This window comes from Conger conger, chromosome 13 (genome assembly GCF_963514075.1).
Source record: "Conger conger chromosome 13, fConCon1.1, whole genome shotgun sequence".
Taxonomy (NCBI): Eukaryota; Metazoa; Chordata; class Actinopteri; order Anguilliformes; family Congridae; genus Conger; species Conger conger.
The window spans coordinates 3,612,736-3,632,533 of record NC_083772.1 but is presented as its reverse complement, the minus strand read 5'-3'; the positions used below and the strand labels follow the sequence as shown (position 1 = coordinate 3,632,533).

The 19,798-nt window shown below is 42.5% G+C and overlaps 1 protein-coding gene across 1 annotated transcript in view; it reads right to left on the bottom strand.

Annotated features, from left to right (window-relative positions):
- Window positions 1-19,798, bottom strand: part of LOC133107895 (calsyntenin-2-like) — a 275,668-nt gene that overhangs the window by 37,932 nt on the left and 217,938 nt on the right. Inside the window, exon 8 of the mRNA XM_061217183.1 lies at window positions 18,952-19,073. Coding sequence (XP_061073167.1) covers window positions 18,952-19,073 — 122 coding nt within the window. The remainder of the gene's footprint in view (window positions 1-18,951; window positions 19,074-19,798) is intronic.

The window sequence follows — 19,798 nt, the reverse complement described above, 5'->3', positions numbered from 1 at the left end:
AGATGTTTTTAATGCGACAGTAAAACAGTTCTTATGAATCTCCATGCTTATCTAGTCTCTATACCTCCATCCCCTGTGATGTCACTCAGTGCGGTGTTATTACATTCAGACCAAATATACTTGTACGAGTGCAACTTTTACTCCAAACTATGCAAACCTGTTGCCTATGGGAAGAGACATATACAGTATGCCAAAATAATCCTTACAAGTTACACGGCTCTGTACATCAGAATGTATTGAATACATCAATTCCAGCCACTGTACTTAAAAAGTTACAGGAAACTAAAGTAGAGGAATAGATTCAGGAAGTAGAATGGAATAGAATGGAATAGATTAACTCCCTAGAGAGGTTTGTCACAATAACACAATGTCATGAAACAATTATCATGCACAAAAACTATAATGATATTATCATGGTATCAATGGTAATATGTTGCATGTATTTAAAATAAATGCTATGAATGCATCATTAACTATGTTGTCTTCAAGTACACTACACTAGTACATGTACACCAGCTTGTTAATGCAAATATTTAATCAGCCTATCATGTGGCGGCAAGTAAATGCATAAAAGGATACGGACGTGGTCAAGAGTTTTTCGCACCAAATGTCAGAATGGGGAAAAAATGTGATCTAAGTGACTTTGACCGTGGAATGATTGTTGGTGCCAGACAGGGTGGTTTGAGTATCTCAAAAACTGCAGATCTCCTGGGATTTTCACACAACAGTCTCTAGAGTTGGCAAAAAAAATAGTGCAAAAACAAAAAACATCCAGCGAGCAGCAGTTCAGCGGGCAATAACACGTCGTTAATGAGAGAGGTCAGAGGAGAAGGGCCAGACTGGTCCAAGGTGACAATCATGAAAATAACCACACATTACAACAGAGGTATGCAGAAGAGCATCTCTGAACACACAACGTATCAAAAGTGGATAGATCTAAGTGAATAGGCTACAGCAGCAAAAGACAAAAAAAGTCGTAATGAATAATAAATACCTAATAAGTGCTCATTCAGTTACCAATAACTGATTGCAAAATGTAATACCCATTCATGTACTTTAACTGACTCAATTATTTCAACTTATGTTTTTTTTTTTCATATTTATTTTATGGATGTATCTGACAGTCTGTGTTTGTACAGTATGCGTGGGAGAGTTATTCTGTCAATTAGTTTTTCAAGGACACATCAACAGCAAAACACACAAATCGTGCTTGACTTGTTATTTTAGTGGAATAAAGACACAAAGCATGTGGCTCTGAGAAATACATTTTCAGTATTGCCAGTTAAAAATGAAATGCTTTCAATGTAGGATTTTTAGTGACTTCATGCATTACATTATCTGCAATGTTTTGGTCAGTTACCTCAATCGGCAGTGCACTGGTATTCTTCTGCAAGCATGCACTTAAATGTTTTCAGTAGCCTACACAATTCAAGAGTCAAGTCTCTGCTCTTTTAAAACACTTGCTTCTGATGTTTGTGCAGCCAATACACCAAAGCATAATGTTTAAAAAACAGAATGTGGTAGGTTATGTATGAACATAGATTTATTTCTGAAATGGCACACTGCAATAGAACCAAATGTTCCGAGCATGTAGGCTTACGGTCTCTGGGAGAGATTCTTAAGTATATATCAAATAAAAGAATAATAGCACTAGCTAGATTTGTGCAGTTAACCTGCTGCAGAAGACACACAAATGCACTGTAAAATGCACTGTAATTATAACACCATGCCCTGTATTCATGGAAATAATCTGTCAATGGTAGCCGACAGGTACATGGGACTGTATGTATAATATGTGCACAGCAGTTAAGGCATAGTGGTAGTCATATGGTGATGAAACAATGTAATATACTATTACCAATAATATACACTCACCGAGCAGTTTATTAGGTATTTAGTAGACTTATACTTATAGATTTCTACTGCTGTAGCCTATCCACTTAGAGATATGATGTGTAGTGTGTTCAGAGATGCTCTTCTGCATACCACTGTTGTAATGTGTGGCTATTTACATTACTGTCACATTCCTGTCAGCTTCGACCATCCTGGCCCTTCTCCTGCAAAGTATTCTCTGCAAACTCTAGAGACTAGTGTGCATGAAAATCCCAGGAGATCAGTAGTTTCTGGGATAGTCAAACCACGCTGTCTGCCACCAACAATCATTCCATGGTCAAAGTGACTTAGATCATATTATTTCCCCATTCTGATGGCTGATGTGAGCATTAACTGAAGCTTCTGATCCATATCTACATGAGTGTACATATACCGGTACAAAGCTGTACTGTTCTCAATCTGGACCTCATCAAAGGCTCCTCAATTCTTCAACTGTGTGCATTTTAAACAATGCCCTATGGCGATCACATCACACCAACCAGCAATATTGCTCATCAATAAATACCTAACCCCCACAACAGTCTGAAATCATATGATGTATTACTGGACTGTGTGGATCAAAATCTATGGCCTAATGCAAATGACAGGCAATATATATCGGGTAGTTGATATCTATGAACTTCAGACTGCCTAAAACATTTTGTAACAGTTTTTCTCAATTGTTTGGATGCATTGTTAGACACCACTGTGAGAATAGTTGAAGCAAACAACAAAACTGCGTTTCATTTAGCAAAACCCAAAAAATTTGATCGTGTTCTCAAAACACAAATCGCAAAAGAACAACAACCCTCTTTTTCAAAACGGGAACGTGAAATCACAAGTTCACGCCAGCGATCAATCCCACACACAGATCTTTTGTGTTCTTCAGCTTTCCGTTTCATCCTGGAGCTAACTGCTATTTTTCCGAGCCGTTTGTAAAGCGACTTCCCACATGACATGACATAAACAGAGAGCTGACCGCTGGAGGTGGAGGGGGAATTGCGCCCTGGGGGCAGGGTCATGGACTTTTCAATAAACCTACGTCACCGCTCCTTGTGAATGCTTTGTGGGCGTTTTAGACACGAACACCAGGAAGAGGATTCTGGTACGTGCAGGCCTGTAAATAAATGCAGGCTATCATAAGCACAAATGATAGGTGACCTAGGGCGAGATTGGTACCTTCGGTGGGCCAGGCTGCCAGGACGTCTGAGCGTCGGAGAGGTGACACGGATTAAAGGCGGCCACGGTGAGGAATAGCAGCCCTGCAACATTTGTCTCAGGGTCATCCCACGAAAGCAAGTCATTATCCACGGGGTGGGGTCGCTGGGGGAGAAATTGCCTGAAGGAACCAGCTATCACACCAAAGTTTCTCCACAATGGAATTAGGAGGGAGCTGTCCACTTTCCCGCTGTTCCGGGAATTATGCCGAGACAATAAATCTGGTAGAATTATTACATGAAAAAGGTCTTTCAAATTGCTTCTGCCCTTCACTACTTTTCTTGCATAATCCCCTTTTACTTTAGAGAACTTTGCTGTGAGTCTCCATTTGAAGGACAATTTATCTTTGAGATTCCCTTCCGACCAGCCACCCTGCAGCAGAGGCTGGTAGAGACACTTTAGATTCAATCAAATGCCCACAGCCGGTTTGACTGTGTATGCGATTCAACGCAAACAAAACTCACATTGTTCCAGATTCAACAAAACAAACCAAAGAATCTGTTTGCCTGTCTCCCAAGTTCACAAGCTTTACCGTTTTAATACGATTATTACCCAGCTGGGTGCTACATACTTTCAGCTTCCCCCTCATCTGGGTCATTCCTACAATCCAGCGCCTGTTAAGTCCCAATGATATATCACTGCACAGTTTGTGTAAAATGTGAACCAACACATACTATGCCAAAATGATTTTCATGCCGTTTTACCTCCTCTGCCATGTCCACTCTGTCACTGTCCACCCTGTTATGCGTTGTATTGTAACATTGTAAAACACTGTTGTTTATGATTACCTTGATATGCATACACGAGCATGGTAGAGTTAAGGGGCGCCCACTACACTTCAGTTCTAAAAGTGATGCCAGGAAATGTAACCACATTATCTATTACAGGCCTTGGTGTCTGTTCATACCTGGATGATATTGTGCATAAATATTGTGCTCTAAATTAATGGCCTCATTTGTATGGGTTCACTAATCACTTAGAGGTTTTGTATTAAATAACAGGGCAGCACGGATGGTGCAGTGGGTAGCACTGCCGCCTCACAGCAAGGAGGTCCTGGGTTCGAATCCTCGTCGGCCGGGGCCTCTCTGTGTGGAGTTTGCATGTTCTCCGTGTCTGCGTGGGTTTCCTCCGGGTACTCCGGTTTCCTCCCACAGTCATGCAGGTTAGGCTGATTGGAGAGTCTAAATTGCAATTCAATTCAATTCAATAAGAAACATTGTTATCAATCATTCCATGAAAACTAATTTTTATCAGGATTAAATTTATACATCTTCATACTATATTGAGAGCGAGCTATGTAGCCCTTATTGAGATACGGTTCTGTGTTAATCCCAAGGCTTGACTGAATTGCATATGCATTTACAGCCTTGGTGGCTAAATCTGGTCCAATGAATCGTCGCCAGCCTGTGTGTCCGCTTATGGTAATTCAGACTCACTGCCATTTTACTGCCAGATTACATTTCAGTAATTATTATGTTTCCTGTTTTGTCTGCTGGAAAACAGGGCAAATTAATTTCCTGTCTTAAAACAGAGAAGGCATTAGCGTCAATTTTATTGATGCTTTGGTATGTATTTTTCTACTCAAAGGAAACATTTTTTTTTTCCAGATAAGTACATTCTGTACAGTGGAGGCCCCCCTTTCATTGAAGAAAGACAGAGTTTCACTGCCTGCACTATACCATAGCCAGTCACAATAAAGAGCTATGCACTATGGTATGCTGACATGACTAATTCAGCCGGACAAACTGTGGGAATTAGTTAAACTTGGCTAGTTTTTCGGCAAAAGCTGAAAACGAGCACATTCTATTGCTCAGCATATTATTGAGAAGCCATGGTCTTTTTTTTAAATTAACCGTTAATGATAATGGATTTTCTGGAGAGTGTCATTTAAAATTTGCTTTTATTCTTTTTAAATTGGTATGAACACACGTTTGTGTGTCTGGTAAGGTCTTATTTGTAGACTATACAACTGCAGCTTTGTTGAGCTAGCCAATTTAGCCGTTCTATTTGATGAACACACAATAGAAGCAACTTTCTAAGATTGCCCTCAGACACACCAAGGAATGCATGGGGTAGGAATCCATGGGGTAGGAATCCATGGGGTGACATTGGCTCAGGAGGGAAGAGAGTCGGAGGGTTGCGGGTTCGATTCCGCCCCGGGTGTGCTGAAGTGTCACCTCCTCACTCCTCACCCCTGATTGCTCCTGACGAGCTGGCTGGTGCCTTGCGTGTCAGTGTATGAATGAGAAGCATCAACTGTACAGCGTTTGGATAAAGGCGCTATGTAAATGCGGAACCATTTGGCATTTAGTCTTACCCCGCGCTGGAACAGAATTAATTTAATGTTATCTCGCTTCTAATTTAAAGTTATCTTGCTTCTTGCTTCTAATAATGTTTACCTTTCCTCTGTGCTTACAATTAAACATAGAAGGGAGCAGCAAATGATCTATGAGCTATGAGACTACCTACCTCTTTCCATCAGTAGTGTGGCTCTATATGGATCGCCATCTGTCTGGGTAGATACAGACGTACCTCTGGCTTGTGTTACCTACAATTATACACTTCTGTATCTTGTAATGGCACTAGTGTATAGGGAAGTGACTACCCTGACGTCTATGGGTATGTGTTCGGACCTTAAAATGCAATATATTGTACAGTGTGCGGACTCCCAGAACCATTCCACTTTCCCCTTACAGTATATAACCTAAGATCAAAGAAAAGCCCAAAACCAGCAAAGATCCAATCACAACAAAAGGCAGTAACGTCAATGATCCTGTTTACCTAATATCTGCAAGAGTATTAAACCAGGTTAACCTTTGTAGTACATTCATTGTTCCATTGGCTAGTGTGCCTCAACAAACCATCATCAAGGAACAAAAAGCAAAAAGTTTCCAAAGCTCCAAAAGGAAGTATAAAAGTAGGGTAAAATGGAACAAAACTTAATGCTTTTAGTACGGCATGAAGTATGAAGAAATGAAGTCACTGCTGCAAGTGGAGTTGCAGTAGCAGTTGGTTTCAGAAGTAGCATCTCAACTCGTGCTGAGAAATGTTACATAGGTGAGACTTTGCGAGAGTGCTTTGCTGTCACTGCAGTGACAAGTTCTCTTTTAATTGTCAGGTCTGAGATTCACCCCTTGCTCTCAGACAGATCAATGACCTGCCAGAATCAGGAAGTGATTGTCAATCATGTACTAGAGGCTGGGTCAATATGGCTGCCAATCACACCGGCACCTAATAGTCACACCTCTCTCAGCTCAGATGTTCTGACCCAATTCACACCTGACCTGACCTGACTACAGTTTATATTTTTGATTGTAAATATTGATCTACACTGTTAAAAGTCTTAGCTGCTCTAGGATACATGAATCCACATGGCATGTGTAATTTAATATCATGATCCACAAATTAAAGTGATAAAATGTCTCATGACCGGGGAAAGGCTCAGGTATGCAGCTATCGTACGCTGTTTATGAGTGTTGACCTGCATGGCAATCCAGTAGTCAATGCGAGGGAACTGCATTGCACTCTCCTTTTGACTGCACTGTCTCCTTGGCGGGCAAATGAAGAGCACTTCTGCAGAAAGTTAAATGCGCAATGGTGAGCCAGTATGCGAGAGGATAAATCCACTCACTGAAGAAGACGAGTGCCATCATTAACATGACATTACATGACATTACAATCACTTAGCAGCTGCTCTCATCCAGGGTGATTTACAGAAGTGGGAACTTAACACTGAAGGTCATCCGTGCCCAACTGCACGATGCCATGGGAACGGGCCAGTTTCCCGTGCAAATGCCGAAAGAGGAACAGAGATAATTGCCCCCTCTCTGAGAACATGAGGTAGCCATATTCCACTCTCCAACAACTGCAAAGTATACATCAGCACTGTCCTGCTTGTGACAAAAAAAAAAGCTCTTTTTTACATTGCATGTCATTTGGCTGATGCTTTTATCCAAAGCGACTTACCTTTGATTAGACTAAGCAGGAGACAATCCTCCCCTTGAGCAATGCAGGGTTAAGGGCCTTGCTCAAGGGCCCAACGGCTGTGCGGATCTTAGTGTGGCTACACCGGGGCTTGAATCACCGACCTTGTGGGTCCCAGTCATGTACCTTAACCACTGTGCTGCAGGCCGCCCCTCCTGCTTGAAAAAGACCAGTTCCCCAGGACACAGGAGAAGTCATCTTTTATCAGATGTTAACTGGTGTGCTGGACCTAATGTCTCCTTTTGGTCACTCATGAATATGGACAAATTCCAGATTTTAAGCTCTCAAACTGGTGATTATGTGAGGATCTTTTGTTGAATTCCGTGCTATTATAATGTTGGCAGAGGGGGAACTTGGCAAGAGATGACTCACAACTGAACGATGCATTAAAGGAGATTTGTGTGTCCTACACAAATGCATGTAATAAGTATGCTAATATCACTATGAACAAGTTACAATTATTTATTTAAAACATATCTCAAGTGCTAGAACATAGACTCATTGTCAGAATGAAACCAGGAAGAATAATATGAATACCAGGGTTATTTCAGTCTATGTATAAAATGTTTTAATTATGGATTTGAAATGAGTAATTTTAGGTCTGCAGAAGTACCATATCTGAGCAAGATATTGTGGCAAGTAGTCTCACAATGATCAATGTTGGGACCTCTCATTTATTTAACGAATCATCGTGATGGGGGACAGCTAAATACTTATGATATGTTTTGTTTTACCATTTTCAGATAATTAAAATGCAATTCAAGACTGCAATTAAAAAAAAAAGGTTCATATTTATATTGTGATATCAGAGTAGATGTCTGACCATAGCTGGATAAATAAATGATGTAGCTATTATGAGGGAGGAACGTCCATATATCCAGACATATTATTGTGCACTCTTTCTCCAGGGAATAATGTAATACAATTGAGGCCACAGACTGTTTCAAACACAAATAGTTTTCCATTAACAGCAACAGAGAAACATTTAGCTGTATAAAGCTTTGTGACGATGACAAAGTTAAAGAGCATCCAAATTGCAGCTTTGGCCCGGATGATGAAAGCCCTTCTTCACGGTTAGAGAGCCTATTATCCTCCTGCCATTTCAAGTGGATGTCACTGCTAAGAGGCTTGACAACACCGGGGAGATGTAAATACGAGAAAGGGAAAAATCAGAAAAACAAAAGAATGAAGTCGCGGGATGACTCACAGACACACAGGCATTGGAGTGAACATACGAGTGAACACCAGGGATCCCGAAATGCTCCCCTAAGAACATTCTAGACAGTATTCCATGGCACTGAGTGAGTTAAAAACAGTGCCCTCGCACCGCAGCCAACCAAATTTTGGTGGAAGAGCAAGCGCGTTATGAGAAGCTCTGTAATGAGCATCTTCGTGAGCCATTACTCGTGATATCAAAAGAAAAGTGAGGACCGGAATGGAATTTTTTAAAATCTGAATGTTTTTTTCTTCCTCAAATAAAATATACTTTCCGTAACACGTGCCAGTGTTTAAAAGCTGTAATAAAATGGCTGCCGTGAAGAGTTCCGCAGGGTGATCAGGAGCAGGAGGCAGCTGGCAGGGTGCCCCTCCAGTCAGCCCCTCCAGTCAGCCCCTCCGCGGTGCTGCTACCACTACTGTATCAGCTCGGCAGGAATCAGGCCAGAGAACGGGAAATAAGATGGCGTGCTTACTAGATTTATCAAAAAACTTTCATGTGGGTCGGTGTAAACCAGACCTGCACAGCGCTGAACGTCTCTATTATGTTACGCCTAACGTATATGACTACTATGTTTGGGTTGCCCCGACCAACCCACGTTGACACAAATGGGGTTTATTGCAGACCTCATAACTACCAAACCTGGCACAGGTGAGAAATATTCTGTTTGCGTGAGCCAGAACAAAGCAATTCCCCTAGTGCCCAGGTGCATCTACGTTACATCGGCAAAATAGAGCCGGTGAAGATGACGCATGCAAGTGGGCTTGTAACTCGAATGCGGGAAGCTCAATTCTCAGGTGGGCTATTGCCATGGTACCCTTGAGCAAGTAATATTTTTTACTAAACGTCCAACTGAATAAACGGATTGCATTTAACAACTCCCTCGTTGCTTAGCATTGTGCAGCAACACAGGACGTGAAGCATAAGCACCGTTGACATTCATTATCAAGGTGTCTCTATATATGGGGGTGTGATGACAGAAAGGAACTTAACACCTGCTGATCAGCACGCATCATTAGTCTCTTATCTCCATCCTCGCACAATTCACCACGTATCTCACACTGGAATCGCAGTCGTGAAGATCACATCTGTTTAAAGGCAATCCTCTCAGTAGCAAAAAGAGACCACATTGCAGTATATAATTTGGCTTAGATGTATTGTACCACTGACAGAAAAAATTCTACAAACCTCCTCCGTTGTTTTCTGCCCTCAACTGTCTCACACCACAACTCTAACTCCTACGGAACATTTTTATTAGCTAACATTCAACATGTTCCCGTTTGAAATGACAAAAAGGAATTTGACTGACTTATGGACACTTTTTTGCATCTCAGCTGTTAAACCTATAGCTGTATGAAAATGATCTGCTGTTCTATAATTACTGAGTTGTTGTCTTCATGGTTGAATCTTGCTTAATATTCACCTTAAAAATCACCTGACCGTGGGACCAGACAAATACAGGTATATTTAATTTATTTTATTGTTGTGTGCATTGTTCTCTACGGTGCTCATGAAATGTATACACTATATCCATATGCTGTGGTGTGAAACCACCGATTGGACATGGAAAATGCAGCACCATGAATTTGGACAAAAATAGTGTTCCAGAAATATTCTTTCATTGAAGGTGGCCACAAAGAGGCGTTGTTCTCCAGCCTTTCACCCTCCTTCCCCTACAGACTGGCACCAAGGTTTGCTCTGACACACATGAATATCCCCTTAAAACTGTCAAATCAACACACAGGTTCCAGATCATAAATGAACAGATCCTATTGGACAAGGCTTTCATAACATGGGCAAAGATTTCCAAAAGAAATATCCCAGATAAGCACATATCCTCAAGCGACGTTATTTAGCGTGTGTGTCATTCTGGTATTTTAGGTATATCTACATTTGAAAAAGTAAGGAAAAAGCGCAACACTGCTACTTTACAGAGTCACCACTTCATTGGCAGACGTGCTGACGTTTCGGCACAAGGCCGTCATCAGAGTAACTTATCTACATTAAAGGTACAATAGGTTATTTCGGACTCCTAATGGTCAAGAGAGGAATTGCAACAACAAACAACCTCAAACCACAACACGTTTTATAACTTTATAATGTATTCTTCGCTTGGATAATCACCAATAGTATACACAGTTTCAGTGATCTGAAGTACAATTTGGGCAGCTACACGAACAATCAGAACAAGCCCCCATGCCATTGGCCGTGGCAGTTAGAACCAATTTTCAACCAATGAACTCTTGAATTGTTGTACAGCTGTACGATGATTTGCTACAGAGTGACGGCCCAACAAATGTACACTTTGAAACCAGAATTTAAGGACTATAAACACAGCCAGAGGGTGAGTGAACATGTCAGTCCAACATGTCTTTTTCAGTGATAGGAAGGGAATGGTCTTGGGCGCCAGGTAGTGGTGACGGTACATGACTGGGACCCGCAAGGTCGGCGGTTCGATCCCCGGTGTAGCCACAATAAGATCCGCACAGCCGTTGGGCCCTTGAGCAAGGCCCTTAACCCTGCATTGCTCCAGGGGAGGATTGCCTCCTGCTCAGTCTAATCAACCGTACGTCACTCTGGATAATTTAGCGTCTGCCAAATGCCTGTTAATGTAATGTAATGTAATCGTCTTATAACAATGTTTCAACACAAAAACCACACTTCAGTACGTGGTCTTGCCCTCCAGGCATTTTAGATGTGTCTGCAGCATCCCGAGCTCTTTAAGCAAATGCAAGAATCGGAGGAGTTACCTCATCTCACGTCATTGCAGCCACAAGTAACAAACAGACACAAATAACAAGTAATACAATTTCATAAAGTCAACAGCTCATCCCACCTCTTCAGGGTGATGTTCTGGTTATTACAGACGTTCATAGGAAGGTACATAAGTGTACATAAAATGTTCACCTTTATACGGGGGTATTTTAATGTAGTCGTAATTACATGCATAAAAGATATACTAAAACCTGGCACTTTAAATGCATTTGTCTTCCCTGAAACAGCCTCAGGCGATGAAAAAAAAATAAAAAATCATGCAATGAGAAGCAGCATTGGAAAAGAAATGAAGGATTTGGTGGAAGCTCCCTGTATGTAGCGGAAAGCCTTTCTCTGAAGCTGAACTCTGTTATGGTTTGCATCCCCAGAGGTTCTCCGTTTCCCAGAAGACAGGAGTTTTTAATCATGTTTATCCAGGATTGTGTCAACTGCCATGTCGCCTTGCATAACTAGTGCGTTTCACTGGCTCTCCACATCCATCTTCCAGTGAGAGAGCAGATGGCGAGACGGGCCTCTCTCAGACTCTTCTAACAGTGTCATCCGTTTAGTAAATCAGCACACAGGTTATTTACCACCAAATATTTGCCGAGTTATTCATCCATTGCATGGAATACTGTATAGAGGTGCTTTTCAGTTTCCAACATACAGTAATTGTATAGTTGCTCTATGTTAGTGCCGACATACAGTAGCTGTATAACCGCCAAACACCTGCCCGACAGAAACTGCCTCTTCAGGAGGCAGGCGTGGACGTGACTACTGTCCCCGGAAAACTTACACAGAGGCTACACTGCAAGATGCAAGCCACTAGATAGTCTCAAAAAATCATGCCCACAAATAAAGGCGGCCTTAGCAACAGATACTGCTAGCCGTTGTAGAAATGTACTCTTTAGAGGGCGACTAAGTAACTCTCAAAGTAAGTGACAAATAGTCTTAACATTTAGACCAGAGCCATTTGGTGGCAAAGAGCAACAAAGACCTGCAAATTCCAAATTGTGTTTTTCAAACAGGGTCAAGGTAACCTGTGATTACAACACAATTGAAGCATAATTTAATTCAAAAAAATATCACGTTGCGCCACTGAACATGTGAATAGTTAAAGCACTCAGACAGGAAGACCTTGCGACTCCAATAACAGCATTATATGCACGGCACTATTTCAGCGATACTTATTTTTATCCCATTAAAGTGTGTTGATAATATAAATTCTCCCGGCTCCCAGTGCAGTGATTGTGGACATGGTAATTTGCGGTCAGGTGTGCCATTAGACTCCATCACTGAGACCCTTTCATTTTTCTTAAAACAAACACTGAAGGGGTTCCCTTCAACTGAACTCAAGTGTGTGTACAGTGTGTGTATGCATGTGTGCCTGTGGCAACCTCGATTTACTCACTAGGAATTTGATTTCTGTTATATATTTACTTGTGCATATTCCATAAATATATGGCGGCACGGATGGTGCAGTGGGTAGCACTGCCGCCTCACAGCAAGGAGGTCCTGGGTTCGAATCCCCGTCGGCCGGAGTTTGCATGTTCTCCCCGTGTCTGCGTGGGTTTCCTCCGGGAACTCCGGTTTCCTCCCACAGTCCAAAGACATGCAGGTTAGGCTGATTGGAGAGTCTAAATTGCCCATAGGTGTGAGTGTGTGAGTGAATGGTGTGTGTGCCCTGCGATGGACTGGCGACCTGTCCAGGGTGTATTCCTGCCTTTCGCCCAATGTATGCTGGGATAGGCTCCAGCCCCCCTGCGACCCTGTTCAGGATAAGCGGGTTAAGATAATGGATGGATGGATGGATATTCCATAAATATGATACTGAACTGCACTTGTGCTCTGCATTTTACCTGTACACCAGCTTGTTAATGCAAATATTTCATCAACCAATCATGTGGCAGCAACTACATGCATGAAGACGTGGTCAAGAGGTTCAGCTGTTTTTCAGACCAAATGCCAGAATGGTAAATAAATGTGATCTAAGTGACTTTGACCATGGAATGATTGTTGGTACCAGATAGGGTGATTTGAGTATTTCAGAAACTGCTGATGTCCTGGGATTTCCATGCACAACAGTCTCTAGAGTTTTCTGAGAATGGTGTGAAAAACAAAAAAAACATCCAGTAGGCAGCAGTTCTGCAGGCAGGAATGCATTGTTAATGAGAGAGGTCAGAGGAGAAGGGCCAGTCTGGTCGAAGCTGTCAGAAAGCTGACAGTAATGCAAATAACCAACAGTGGTATACAAAAGAACATCTCTCAACACACAACGAGTCAAAACCTCCAAGTGGATAGGCTACAGCAGCAGAAGACTACCTAACAAAGTGCTCACTGAGTGTATATGACTCACTGATCTGTTATTATGACTACCATGATGCCCCTCTTCCTTTTAAAAAGGCAAGAGTTCAACATGAAAAAGGAAACCGGCCCAGACGAGCAGGAAAAGCAGTAACGAGCGGCTGATGATCAGCATGAGGGAGGGTGACGATTAGCAGGTGAGCAGTTGATGACTGATTGATAATGTGAGCAGTTGACGGCTGCCTTTTGAGAGGCTGAGGACTGGCATGGGAAATGATGACTGGAAGCCAGACGAACCAAACCCACGGCCGTGTAGCTGAATGCATAAGGTGTTTTCCATATGTGTGCTTGGTGCGCTCCCACCTTAAAAGCTGTTTCACCAAACAGCTGGCTGCTCTCATCGAACCAGATTTACTCTTTGCGACTTGTTTCAAGTGCAGATAGTATTCTGCCCCAGAAGCAAACGGTATGTGTTACGTATCAAACAAGGGCTGGATGCAGATTACATACAGTATGCATGAGGTGTGCTTCTCTCCATAATGCATATGCATTTTAGAGAGGATCACACAAATAACAGGAGGAGATATTATAAATGTGGTTGATTATGCATTCCATTGAATTTACTCAAGCTCACACAATTAACAGGGGTCGATTTTCGCATAAAATTTCTCCACCTCTGAAGAGTAGGCATAATTGAGATGCAAGCAGGATGTAGACAGGCATCAAAGATGCACTGAGAGAATCACAGAATTATACCACCTCAACTCCCAGAGTAAGAAATCCTAAAACAGTTGATACAGATTAAACAGACATGCAACAATTAAGGCTGGGTGATTTGTCACAGAAAAATAATGACTTAAGTCATGTAGCAGTCATGGCAAAATCGTGAAAAAAAAGGCAGAAATAATGAATTACTTAATTTTACAAATAGATTATATATTTAACAGAACATTGTTAAAGCAGGTTCAAATTGCATTACCAGAATAACCAAAAAATGGTGTTACTGTATATTTGTTTTTATTTAGTTAAACTTTGGTACATGCTGTAGCCTACAAAGTCAGGTTTTAGTATTTGGTATTTAGTATTAATGACTACACGCTGCACTAGTATACCATCTACAACTTCCGAAAAATCACACAAAGCGCAGATATTCAACGTGTTGAACAGTTTTTCTTAACTGCACATTTTAATCTCTGCTTCATTTGCAAAATGTGATTAGCAGGCAGTTCCACTCACTTTTGTCAGGCTGCATTTTGTGCTGTGGGCCTATGATAATGATCTTAGCCTAAATCTGGTGACAATGTCCATTTCACACTGTGACAATGTGTTTACCATGCCAGCAAGTTCATTTAAAAGGTACGATACGTTACATTTCAATGTACAGTAGTGCGCAAACATTTGGGCACTCCTGGTCAAAAGGCCTTTTACAACGAATATCTGAGTGACCTGAGAAGAACCTAACCTCTAAATGGGATAACGGTAAACATGACACATTTCAAAAATTTTTAAAGCAAGATTACTTTTTATTAAAATGTTTAAAATGTAAAAAGTTTTAAAATAATAAACAAAGGAAAAAGGCCCTGTGCTAAAGTTTGGGGACCCTGTCAGTTAGTATTTTGTAACTCCTCCTCGAGCCACTATAACAGCTTGTAAACAATTCCTGCAGCCAGCTAAGATTCTTTCAATTCTCGATTTTGGAATTTTTCCCTATTATTCCTGGCAGAACACCTCTAGCTCAGAAATATTCTTCTGTCTCCTTGCATGTATGGCCTGTTTGACATCTCTCCACAGATTTAAAATAATATTCAAGTCTGGGGACTGTGGCAGCCATTCCAAGACCTTCATCTTCACCTGGAGGTACTTCATGGTTGACTTCAAGTTATGCTTTGGATCACTGTCTTGCTGGAATACCCAACTTCAATGTCTGGAATGACCTTTGAACAATATTCGCCTCTAGAATTTCTAGACAATCCCACAATATTTCCTTTGCCCCAGCTGCCACACAACCCCAAAGCATAATGGATCCACCTCCATGCTTCACAGTTGGCAAACCATTTTTTCTCCAAACATACCTTCTTTGGTGGTGGCCCAAAAAGTGTTGGCTTTGTCAGTCCAAAGCACATTGTTCCAAAGAGCTTCAGGCTCCTCAATATTTTCTTTTGCATATTCCAGATGCTTAAATTTGTTTTGAGGTCGTTCTTTCTGGCAACTCTGCAATATAGGTCTTTGTTGCTTAAAGTATGTTGTATTGTTGTCCTGTCAACAGCTATACCCATGTTTGCTACTTTGTTTGCAGCTCTTTTGCAGTGTCGAGTGCACAATTACTGTAAGCTATAAATACAATTAACGTTCAGTACAGCTAAAGCGCGCACATTGTGCTTGTGAAAAACATGTTGCCCTTTCCTTGAAGCTCTTTAATGAGGCCGTGGATGTTGCTGCGCATCGAAATCGAAACAGAACAGCCTGATGGCGAGAGAGGCCTGCGCAGGTAGTGCGCACCTGTATACACCTTCTCCAGAGACAGGTGTACACCTTAACAAAGAGTGAAAGCAGGTCGGGGAAGCAGCGCAGGAGAGCGCCTGATGAGCACTTCCAGGGAGAACACTCTTTTGACAGCTCGCTAATTTAAGGCCGGGCGAAATGATATCCCGCAGGATTCTCATCCCCCGTCTTTGGATTACAGCTTCAGCCTTCCCGCAAAATTGTGGTCTGTGATTGGATTTCGCCAAACGTAATTAAAAATCACAGATAAGCTGAGAGAGAGAGAGAGAGCGAGAGGGAGAGGGAGAGAGAGGGAAAGAGAGAGAGAGGGAAAGAGAGAGAGAGACAGGGGGATGCTATGTTAAGAGAAAAAGAAAGAAAAGGAGAACTGGAGGTGATTTATGTTGGTCTGGTTATGTTCTGAGATACTAAAACTTTTTCATGGGCTGAAAAATGTCCATCTGTCCCCGCAACGACTGAATAAGTGTTCCTTTCCTGGACGTTCAAATATTCAAATATTACCACATATTACACTCGTCCCCTGTATTCCATCACTAGAGTGGACAAATGCATTTCACTCAGAGAACTCTGCATTCCATAAAGGCCAGACAATGACTGAATCACTATGGTGTTGGTGAGGACTGTCCACTAAACAATGTGCATTCCATGCACAAAGATGTACCATGGGCCAGTGGAATCAACCCAGGAGCGAACCACACATGCAGCTGGGAGTTTGTGTGGTGGCCATGGGCGTGGCTATTTCTGTGGGGTGATAACCGATAGTGCTACTAGCTAACACAACCAATTCATGAATGATTAACTTTCAATAGTCAACTGCCAATTCGACAGGGGGACAAACATCAGCTCTCGGTCTGAGAAACCATTAAGATTTCATGCGTTGATTAACGGCTTTGAATACGCTATTCATTGGATTGGCTAAAGTAGGCTATTAAAGTGGAGTGCCTCGGACATATAAATGACTGAAAACAAGAATTATCAAGTTTTATGAAATGTGCAATTACGTTTTGTGTGACGGCTGAGCTATGGCAGTCCAAGACATTTTTTTCTTCACACAGAAATGAACAGAAATGTTTTTCAGTCATTCTCAAGCACGGCAACTCGTCGGGAAAGATCCCGATACAGAACCACTACAGATAGCTCAGATATCACTGTATGCATTTGTTCGGCAATCACATTATTAGATCATGCCTGGCTTTCCTAGACTCATCGTTCTCAGTCAAAAGGCTCTAAGAGCTGTATGTAAACTTCTTTTGAAACATCAGTTGCTCACACCTAACACGTACTTGGTACCTGTGGACCAGGATATTGATCTCCTATGACTGAGCAACTTTATGAGAAGATAAACTAGTCCATTTGTAACACATGGATTCTCAGTTACAGTGCATCAAGTTTCTGGTCCACAGGTCCCAGAGGTCCATTAACAAACGACAATATAGTTTGTGCTGTCAGAACACTGAAAGATGTCAGCACTATCTATATGGTGCTTTGACAAGTAAAACTGTTAATGGACCTCTGGGAGATGCAGTCCAATGAATTTTATGACTTTATTTATTTTGTTCACCATCTGTTTGACCTGGTGAAAGCACAGGCAAACTCTCGGTCACACCTCCAAATAACTCTGGATGTTTCTTAACCATGGACAGGTCCTCTTTTTTTGTAATAATAGTGACAATTTGTCTTGCTTCTGTTGAACTGATGTGTAGAATTACCATTCACTGAGATAATCTAGACACAAAATTAGACACAAAAATCATCTTCTCACCATGTGCTCACTCTTACCCCTGACTTGATCCTGGTCCTAGCCAGGGTCCTGACCAATCATCTTTGGATGACTGAAATTAATCTGAATCCTCAGTGGCTTGCCTTTGTTATTGTGTCAACAATTAATAATGACTCATACCACTCTGGAGGTAAGAGCAGTCGTCTGGCAGTCGGAGGGTTGCCGGTTCGATCCCCGCCTGGGTGTGTCAAAGTGTCCCTGAGCAAGACATCTAACCCTTAAAATCCTCCTGACGCACTCGTTGGTGCCTTGCATGGCAGCCAATCACCGTGTGTGTATGAACGGGCGAATGAGAAGCATGAATTCTACAGCGCTTTGGATACACACGCTATATAAATGCCAACCATTTATTGAAGACCAGAATATGCAAGACGAAACCCCGTTACGCACTATGCCTAGCAGGCAATAACGGAACACTTACATCATTCAGTAAAGAAATGACCGAAAACGTGTCGGACGCCATAACTAGCCAGCAGTTACTGCTAGCCTTTCACAATTGGGCCTCGACCATGAAAATGTGAAAATGTTATTTAATGTGAACAATTAACAACAGCCAAATGAAAGGAATCTTCCAATTAATAATAATAATAATAATAATAATAATAATAATATTTCAGAGTGAGTATAGGACGACCTATATTCCTGACAAGGTTGAACGTCCTGTTGTGCGGTTTTATTCAGCCTTTGGAGAAGCGGCGGAAAGCAGACGTCCTGACCCCTCCGTGCACCTCACATTCCTCTCAGTCAGCCTCGTGCCGTCAGATCAGCGAGCTGCCACCCGCTGCACAGTCCTCAGCTGCGCGTGTCTCTAGTCCAATCCGGTCACACAATGTAGAGTCTGACAGCTGGCCTGACCCCCCAGGCCCTTCGACAATGATTCGTCCCTTCTGCCCCCCCCCCGCCCCAAACAGCCCCTGTCTGCTGCCTGAGTCGCACTGACCCCTGTCACATGACCCCTGCCTACTCCTCCCTGTCTTCAGTTATCTTTATGTTCACCTTTACCAAGCTGCGGGGGGGGAAGGATGAAATACATAAAAATAGACATAAAGCTCACAGCCACATCAACAGACGTTCTGTCTCGTATTGTAAAAATTCAGTGAAAACGTTTTTTTTTTTTTTTCAGTTAAATATTTTTTTTTTTCTCCCAAGGACAAATCGGCGAGTTAATCTGAAGCTTTGTCATGGTTTGAGCCTGTAAAAACTGCTCAAATACAAATAAATAAATAAATAAATGGTACCACAGACTTATGCAGAGATGGAAATTGTTGTTGAAGCAATTGATCATTGATTTGAGGGTGACATGGGGGGGGGTGACACTGACCTGGTCCAGCTTCCAGTGGAACTCTGCCGGCCGGAAGGTGTCCACCTGGGTGAAGTCCCTCCGTAGCAGGAAGACCAGCCGACAGTTATGCACGTAGAGGGCGTAGTGGTGACGGTTCATCTCTGCGCAAGACGCAAGCGATAGGCATCAAAGAACGGCCGTAAAAGAGGCTGCATTTCTACAGACCCTCAACGCTTGTAAAAAATTATTACCATCCCGTAAAAGAAGCTCGTGACAGGCCACAGCGCTCTGGCCCACGCACTGCTAACACTTCCAGGGGGAGCAGGGCTACGAGCGTTCGGGGGGGGGGAGGGACTTGCAACTTGCTTGGATGTGCGAGGATGCGCCCCTCAATCAATCCGTCTGTGTTTTCTTACAGAGCGCTGCCGAGGATTGTCCGTCTCAGTCTCAGTCTATTGATTTACTTTTCCTCGGATCGGCTTTGATGCGAATGATTGATCTGCCCATTAAAGTCCCAAGGGCTACCTGCTCTGATCATTGCCGTGCCATGCCCTTTGATCTGTCGACTTTGACCAGAGACAAGACGGGAGCCTCAAGGGGACCGTGTACCAGGTGTAGCAGGTGAGCACAGGTGAGGTGAGCACTGTCACGGGAAATCAGTGCCTGTCTGATTGGAGCACGTGGCCGGCACATAACAGCCCTGTAACACGGGCACGTGGAACGTGGGGTTTGCACAGCCGAACCCAAGGAAGTAAAGCTTATTAGCGTATGCAGGTATTCTCCTATCAGAAACCACTCCTGCTAAATACTGTGCCTAGAATCAAATCACCACGCCTTGCTGCTTCGACTTCGACATCCAAGCCATTTCAGACTTCACATTTGCTGT